This window comes from Sycon ciliatum, chromosome 13 (genome assembly GCF_964019385.1).
Source record: "Sycon ciliatum chromosome 13, ocSycCili1.1, whole genome shotgun sequence".
Taxonomy (NCBI): Eukaryota; Metazoa; Porifera; class Calcarea; order Leucosolenida; family Sycettidae; genus Sycon; species Sycon ciliatum.
In genome coordinates this window covers 18,158,796-18,167,459 of record NC_088655.1, presented here as the reverse complement: position 1 = coordinate 18,167,459, position 8,664 = coordinate 18,158,796, and the positions used below count along the sequence as shown (strand labels likewise).

Genomic DNA, 8,664 nt, shown 5'->3' with positions numbered 1-8,664 from the left:
GAAGATGGCATCAACAAATTACACAATCCACTGTTTATTCTACAATACATGTACATGTATCTAGAATAGGAAGTATCTCACATACATGTAGACTATCTGTCTGACGTCATTGCTGCAAACAGTGCTCAATACACATACATACCCGGTATACATGATTGCATACACCATAATATTCGCGGGATCCGCGTTAGCATCACTTGAATGTTCAGAAACACACAAGCTATAGCCTTCGCTTCCGCAGGCCACCACTATGCCACCATTACAACATGGGGAGGCCATAATGGTTCTAACTGCACTAACCGCTGCATGTATAGGTCACATGACAGCGCAAATATTGGTTCTGCTTTCCACATGCCATGAACACTTTCTACGCAAATTAATTTTAGTCACATGACAAAGATATGATACCACTGTACAAAGAAATGTTCCTAATACTCCTTTTCCAGGCTTGTGTATTTCTTTCCTTGTGCTTCTTCTGCGGTAGAAAATAGTCTATTGGCGAGAAAACTAACTCGCTCGGTCATGATTGAAAAAAAGATAACCGAACAAATCCAGTGTACACGATTCAATCTTCATTCCCATACTGACCTTAGTACAGCGCCCATGTACTGGTGTTGTTGCTCAATGAAATCCGATTCTAAGAACCATTGCCACGCCGGGCGCTGTGCAACCCCATACCTGTAAACCCTGGGCTGTGAACTGGTGCAGGGTCATAGTGGACTCAGGGGTCGGATTTTATTGAGCAGCACTGTAGAAGTTTAAAGTGCAGGCAAACACTTCAAACTGTTCCATCACCGCGTGCAAGCATACACTTCAAACTGTTCCATCACCGCGTGCTGGAGAGTGGAAACTTCATAGCTCATTTCTCCTCAGGAATCTCCAATCCTGTGTGTGCAACAGCGATATAGCGAGCTCAGTGTAAGGAAATGCGACAACCACACGATCGCTGCCAGCCTGCCACCCTTCCTTCCGCGGCACTGTCCATTAGCCAGTGGGTGAGAACATGGTGCAAGGAGAAGGGAAAACTTGGTCGTGATGCACTGAGTCAGGAAACCTGGTGAGCTGGAAGCTGATAGGTGCAACTGTTTGCGCCCTGACCGGCTGTACTGTCTACGTTGCGACCCAGCGACTCAGACACAGTGTGGACTGATAATCATGAATGTCACGCTTCCTTTCAAACATTTATTAGCTTCGTACGTGATCACCTACGGTACCCCGTAACAAGATATAAAGTCTGAGGGGACTTTTTAAACGACAATAAATACTACAATAAAGCACTAAATAGTGTGGGGAGAAAACCCATTAGGCATAATTATGCGGATACTGCCGGCAGAAAAATTGGCCAGAATTCGATACTTTTTTTTCTGATACGTTTCATGCATGTTTGGTAAGTGGATAAAGATGTGGAGCAGAATTCGAGGAATTGCCCGCCATAAGGTTTGTATGGTTCTGCCAATTTCACTGCTTTTCGAGCACTATCCGCCAATGCCTAAAACCCATTCCAATCATGTACTACTACTACTAATCCTGTTTTCTTCTGTTTCCGTGGAAAATGAATTTTCGATGCTTCAGTTAGACGGGTGCCATTGCTTTGTCGGTTGGTCGGTATGTCGGTGACACAGTGCCGTCCCAAAGAGAACTGGCAGCCTTTGATAGGTGTCAAGATATTTTAATGGGATACGAACACTTTACATTTTAGATTTACTGCAGCAACGTCAAGTTCCAGCAACCAATGGACGAAAACGTCATGCTGTAACCGGGACAGGTCCACCTACCTATGTTTACTCTTGTCGCATTTTTGACATTCGCAAGCCCAATTTTGGGGATCGTTCGCCAGAGCAGCTCACACCTTTTTTTCCTTAATTAAGCTTGTTGTTGATAACGCCGACATGGGGATTATCGCCGAAGTCGCACGCACCTCTTCTTCACATGGGAACAGTACGGAGGGTAATGCAACTAAGTGTGAGCGCCATACACTAAGTGAACATGTCACGGATAATACTGTTAGACCCATCATGGCTACATCGTTGCACCCGAGGCAAGGCTACAGTCATGTATGTACATACCAGCAGCAGGCAACATTAAAGTATTGGTTGCTGAACCGCAGCCACACTCACTGAAATGAGCTCACCAACACGCGAGGAACACAACGCTTCGCACGATTTCCCATCAGATACCGATTGTGTCAGTGTCGTGACTTCCGCCACCTAACAAGCAGAATGGCGTTGAATCGGCCGATGCGACCGACAAACTCAGTTTTCATCACAGGCAAGGGCGTTGTGTTCCTGTTGCCGACCCAAGCGTTCCGCTGCGTCTTCTACCCGGGTAGATGAGGAGCCCAGGATGCCTCCGGGGTACAGTGACTTAGCGATGTTGGCTAACAAACAGGTCACAGGGGTATCTTAGTGAGGTTGGTAAAAACACAGGTAACATGATACAACGCACGGTACACCATGGTTCCAAATAACAAAGTTGTCGAAATGGAGTCGAGACGCATAGTACAGTATCGGGCACTGTATTCTTATTTTTAAGATACGTTGCCGGTACACTTTTCTACCTGTAGGCTAGTCGATCGTGCAGCACCAAACATGTGACTTGCATAGTCTAGAAATCTACAAGGGTGTGTTGAGAACATTATTATTAGGATCATTACCTAGAAGTGGTGCGTGATCACGAGTGTCTTCTTGTGCAATTCTGCTCGAGCAGCACCTTTTCGTTTTTTGTTGTTGCTGTTTTCACTTGTGGGTTGTGTGTGCGCGTGCCAAGCATCCGTGCTTGCGTGTGTGTGTGTCTGTGTATTTGTGCACGCGTGTGCGCGTGTATTATTATAAAGTAATGTTTGCATGTGTGGTTCCTGAGTGGATAAAGTCGGTACGCAGCATTATGTACAATCACGGTCAAATGTTGACTTCCCCCCTGGGAAGAGCCGTGGGATTTTTGCACCCCCTGATATTATGCCGATTGACCAAACATACCGCGATGAGCTCAGGTCGACCGGTCTTGGGTTAGCAACTACTATAAACTGGAATTTTAGGGAGCTACTGTAAAACCGGAAAGTCTAACGAGTCACAAAGTCTAACGTTTTAACGACCAATTTTTATTTGCTATTTTGAGGAAACGTTATCCCGAATCGAGTGTGTGAAAATGCGCATACATCGATGCATATTCTTGGTGGTCAGGTAGCCATCGTTACATATTCTGCACGCTATCATGCCAAAATTACAAAAAGGTTAAAAACATTTTGATCGTTAGACTTTCCGGTTTTACAATAGTTCACGAGGAGTGGGAACAAGCAGAAACATCTTTTCCGTCTTGAGACAATTGAGTGTAGATAAGAGCTGTTGAAAAGGTTATAGGCACATCACGTACATGTGTAACTCTAAGTAAAACTAAAGTCAACGACAACACTGCACACGAGATTCAATTGAGCCGAAAAAATGTCATCCGGAGAATCGAGTGTGTATTGGTACACAATAGTTGCCGACTCGAACTCAGAACCTCTGAAGGGTTACTTGCAGCCATTCAGTTTGATTTCGCCTTTTTCGCATGCTCGTCGTACAGACCTCAAAACCTTGTTCATTACATCTAAATTAGCGCCCGCGGCCACCGGTGGAATTCACTTTTCGCCGATCACCAGTGACCTATAAGTATACTGCACCTGCTTCGGGAAGCACTTCAGGGGGAATTCCCAAATATTAACCCTCCCACGCAGGAAACGGGGGGTATTGTAGTGAGGTATTTACACGAGGCGATGGTGTATTTGGAAAGCAATTTGGCCAGCAGTCCCTCGTCACGTTGCAAAATAATACACACGACACTGAAGTGGTAACAGTTGGAAGACTTTTGCGAGCATGCCGGGACTTCAGGTGCGGCCACAAAGCCATGCTGTTCATGCTACACATGTACTAGGCATTGTAGGCCACGAATCCCACGATGCGTATGTAGGCCAAGAAACGATACACGCACAGTAAAATACAGGAGCTCGTCGAGCACAGATGTTTTCCCCCTCCCCACGCATGGCTTGAAAGGATTACTGATCTTTGAGGTTTTCATATCAGGGAAATAATCTGCCTCGAATCAAACCAATTCACCGCACGGAAGTTTGCTAATCACTGGAGAGAACATCGTTGCATAGCAACAGTACGCTTCCAGACACCACTTTCACTTCACACACGAAGTGCAAACCAACGCCTAGGGCTGGCCTTTTCCTGTTCATCATACTTGCAGGTGCTATCACCTTTATTTTTAGCATGGACGTGGACACGGGTGCTATGTTTGACAGTCTCATGGCTGCACTCCATTCATCGGAAACAGTCCAGCTCGCTTTTGAAAGTCCGATTTGGGCCGAATTGAGGATCAAAACCCACTTTAAATCTCAAATATCTGGGTTTGGGATCCGCTTTTCCATACATTTTGCCATGGCATACCTGTCGTAATTTGGTAAAACCAGGCTGAATTTCAATTTCTCTGTTCTTGGACTTTTCTGGCCTCAAATGTAGCAAGGAGCACGGGTCACACAATGTAGGATGTAGTGTTGCTTTCATGATATCTACACCTATATGTGGGAGACACCAAAAAGTTAAGGTGCCAGTTTCCAATGACAGGACTGTTGCGCAATCTTACTCGCTTACTTCAGTTCGCCTCCGAAGCAGAGCCAACATGTAGCAGGTCACCAGTCACGATTCAGACAAACAGTTTTCATGGAGACAGAAATGAAATCAACGCAATACATAAGGCAAATGGCGCATTCAATAAACACACCATTGGCCCAGGTTGCTGACCCGTTCCAATCACCATTGCCACAGGTTGCTGACCCGTGCCAATCACCATTGCCACAGGTTGCTGACCCGTGCCAATCACCATTGCCACAGGTTGCTGACCCGTGCCAATCACCATTGCCACAGGTTGCTGACCCGTTCCAATGGTATGTGTATTGGATGCGCAACCTGTCTTATATTAATTTATTGCGTCGATTGAGACAAACCTAATGTTTCACTGTTCGCCGATGACACCACAGTTTCCGCTTCAAGTAGTTGCAGGCAATTGCTAGTTAATGACCTCCAGAAAAAGATAAACTCCACCATTTCTTGGATGTCGACTTGGAAGCTGAGACCGAACACTAGTAAGACCAAAGTGATGTTCTTCTGTAGCGGTGCTAGTGATCAGTTCTGTAATGTGTCTTTATCATGTCCTGGCAGCTCGTCAACCATAGAAATTGTCCATGAACATAAGCACCTTGGTATAATTATTGACGACTGTCTAACATGGGCTCCTCATGTAGACTATATTTGCAAGAATACTAGTAGTGTTCTCGGCATACTATATCCTCATCGTTCTCATTTGCCAAATACATGCCGTTCTATGTTTTATCGCTCGTATCTATTACCTATTTTCCAGTATGCATGTCAGTCTTAGTGTAGTCTAAGTCAACATCGTGTGAACAAACTTGAAATCCAACATAAATCTCTTCTTAAAATATTGTTTAACAAGCAGCGTTTATTTCCTATAGTCTTGAGCTCTATTGTATCAGCAATACTCAGCCACTGCAAGATAATCGCAAACAGCAGCTTTGCATTTTGATTCACAGAATTCGCCTATGTAAAATTCCCATTCATCTCTCCGTAGTCATTTGGTTTTCTCTGTCCCGGTCCACTCGTAATAGTCTCTCACTTCCTCGTGCTAATTCAGCCGCATTTACCAACTCTCCTTTGTTTTTGTCCTACAGCCTTTGGCTGCAACTTCCCCAGCATGTTAAGACATCAAACACATGTCTTTCCAGCTTCAAAAATGCACTCCGATCGCATAATGTAGTACGATAGGATCTCATTGCTGGATTCTTGTCTATCCTTCTTTCTTCTCTTTTTCTATATTCCTTTCTTTTCCTTTCTTGCCGTTGTTGGCTATCACTCCTCTCTCGCACTTTGCGTGCCAATTTGTCATGAACCACGAGTTGAGTGAAATAAATAAAATAAAAAATAAATAAAAACCCTGAGATTTCTCTCCAATGCAGCATACTTGCCACTGCATTGTCTTGCATAAAGACTGTCTGAATTCCTAATTCATTCAAAAGCCTGCGTTGAGTACTGTCAAACCGGAAAGTCTAACGACTAAAAAGTTGAACGTTTTTTTGTAATTTTGGTATGATAACGTGCAGAAAGTTTAACGATGGCTACCTGGCCACCCATCTGTATGCACATCTTTACACAGACATCTAGCGATCAGTGTGACTCGTTAGTTAAGACTTTCCAGTTTTACAGTATATGCCTTATTTTCAAGATCCACTTTTGGTACAAAACCCTGGTTTTCATGTTGACATACATTTCAATACCCAGTAATTTTAGCAGCAGTCTAGCACTGAGATCGGCAGCAGTGACGCCAGTGAGGATCTACTGCTGTAACTGAAGATCATCTGAAAGACAAGAATTGCGAATTCTTCACATTGTAGAACTCCAGTACACACAAGCAATGGATAGATGTAGATCTACATCGTATATAATGCGCTGTTTGGGATAAGCCACAACTTGTAGCGGTGAATGCAAAATGGCTATTCAGGGACACGAAGTGCGTAGGGCATGATTGGTTTCGGCCCTGCATCAGATCATGAGAATGATGTACTTCAAACAATCTTGCCCCTGGGATGAGTGTTTGTGTACGTGGGGGCGGGGCGGGGGGGGGGGGGGGGAGGTGGGGCCCGCCTGGAGCGATAAACTGAGTCAGCATGAACGTATGTAAGTTGTAACAGTCAGGAAGTTGTAACTGTCTGGTTGGAACTCCAAACAAAAATTTAAAAAAGAAAGTTCAAACGTTTCATGTCGTCTACATGTGCATGTAAACGTGTAACCATAATAATTATAGTCAGTAGGCCTATAAAATGAGTAACTCTTTCAATTCATGATGCCAAACTTTGAAATGTCCTATAATGAGCTCTGGAAATGGGCTCAGCCGATTACGTCAACGCAGTTTCCGGTGCCAATAATGTGTAGGATTTCAAACAATCAAGAAAATGCGTCAGACCAAGTAATAGTGAAGATCATGCAGTGGCCGTACACTGTGGTCCAGTGGCACAACTAGTCGTGAGGACTACAGATTTCAACTAGAAATACATTTTTATATAGTACACATGCCCGAGTAAATGCGATAAACGGCATAAAGACAAATTGTCACATGCCTGTGAAACCACATAAGTGGATACATTCTTGAACACAACAATTTGCAATGTGTAAGATAAGGCAAATCACCCCTCTTGTGAACAGCTCAGTACAGCACTTGATCGTCCTCCGGTGCAGTAACTCCAAAGTCGGGCAACCCGTCTACATCCCTGGTCAGGGAAGACGTGTTTGGATTGCCATCCCAGGTGAAAGCCACCGACACGAAGCTATCCGTTCTCATGGTCGGTGTGGCCGGGGCCAACAGGCCTGGGTTTGGCGAGAGACTGGATTGTTTTTGTGTGTCGTCAGTCTCAACTGCCGAGGGCAGATAACTCGGGGTCCTTGAGAGCGTGGACTCGGCTTCCATGGGCAGCTTTGATACTGACACCGTGGGAGATAGTGTTGGAGAACTCAGATTGATTTCGTGAAGATGCTGCATGGTGAGGGCGTCTTCATCCAGCTTGCGTTTCCGCTTGAACAATGAGGACCCTGATCTCTCCGAGGATGAGATGTCCGTGAACGACGTGCCGTATGTTCTGTGTGATGAGAGTCGCGGCATGTTCGGCATGCGAAGGCTTGGCCGCGACACCGACGGCATGCGGGAGCTGATGCGAACTGACCAGCGGCGACGTACGTCCTTCGACTTGAGTGTGTACATGAACAAGCACACACCCTGCATTGCGGTGCTGATCGTGAACAGGAACTGCAGGGAGACATGATCGATCACCGACACCAGAAATCCAAAGATCCAGGAGAGGCCGAGAAGAGCGGACAACGAAACGGCTACCTTCAGCAGATAGACCTTGCCCTTGTGCTTTGTTTTGTTGGAAACAGAGTTCTTGCCTCGCTTCTGTAACGAGTGCACCACCTTCAGGAAGACTACGGCGTTGAAAGAGACGCACAGTGCCATTGGGGCGACGAAAGCACCATAGAATACCGGGTTGCTGCTAATCCAACAACTGAAGGGGGAGAGAGAGAATTCGAGAGAGAGAGAGAGAGAGAGAGAGAGAGAGAGAGAGAGAGAGAGAGAGAGAGAGAGAGAGAGAGAAAGAGAGAGAGAGGGAGAGAGAGGAATAGAAAGAGAATGGGAGAAGAGGCATGAACAAACACACACCCTGCAGTGTTCTTGGCAGTGTTCGCACAGTCCTAAGCTACCCATGTGTATTCACATAGAGAAGAAGAGAAGCAACAGCATTCGGCAATTGAAAATTCTGCGTATACTGACTGCATCACCACCTATGCGCCCGGTGCCTGACCACACACACTTCCCATAACAGCAAGAGGGTCAGAATACACTGAGCAAGACTGCAATTACAAAGAACAAATTCAGCTTACTATTGCTGGTTCCCATAAGCTTCAAATTGAGTTGCACCTGCCGACGTAATTACAATGGCAGATGGCAGAACTGTATATGCAGAAGCACACACACATGTACAAAGATGCACAAATCACACACACGCACACACACACACAAACACACACACACACACCCACACACACACACACACACACACAC

General features: G+C 45.4%; 1 protein-coding gene across 1 annotated transcript in view; it reads right to left on the bottom strand.

The window, feature by feature from the left end:
* Positions 1-6,729: 6,729 nt before the first annotated feature.
* The window catches only part of LOC135829935 (hemicentin-2-like), a 73,242-nt gene continuing 71,307 nt past the window's right edge, over positions 6,730-8,664 (bottom strand). The window contains exons 40-41 of the mRNA XM_065342323.1: positions 8,484-8,553; positions 6,730-8,107 (exon numbers count right to left, since the gene is read on the bottom strand). Coding sequence (XP_065198395.1) covers positions 7,255-8,107; positions 8,484-8,553 — 923 coding nt within the window. The 3' untranslated portion in view covers positions 6,730-7,254. The remainder of the gene's footprint in view (positions 8,108-8,483; positions 8,554-8,664) is intronic.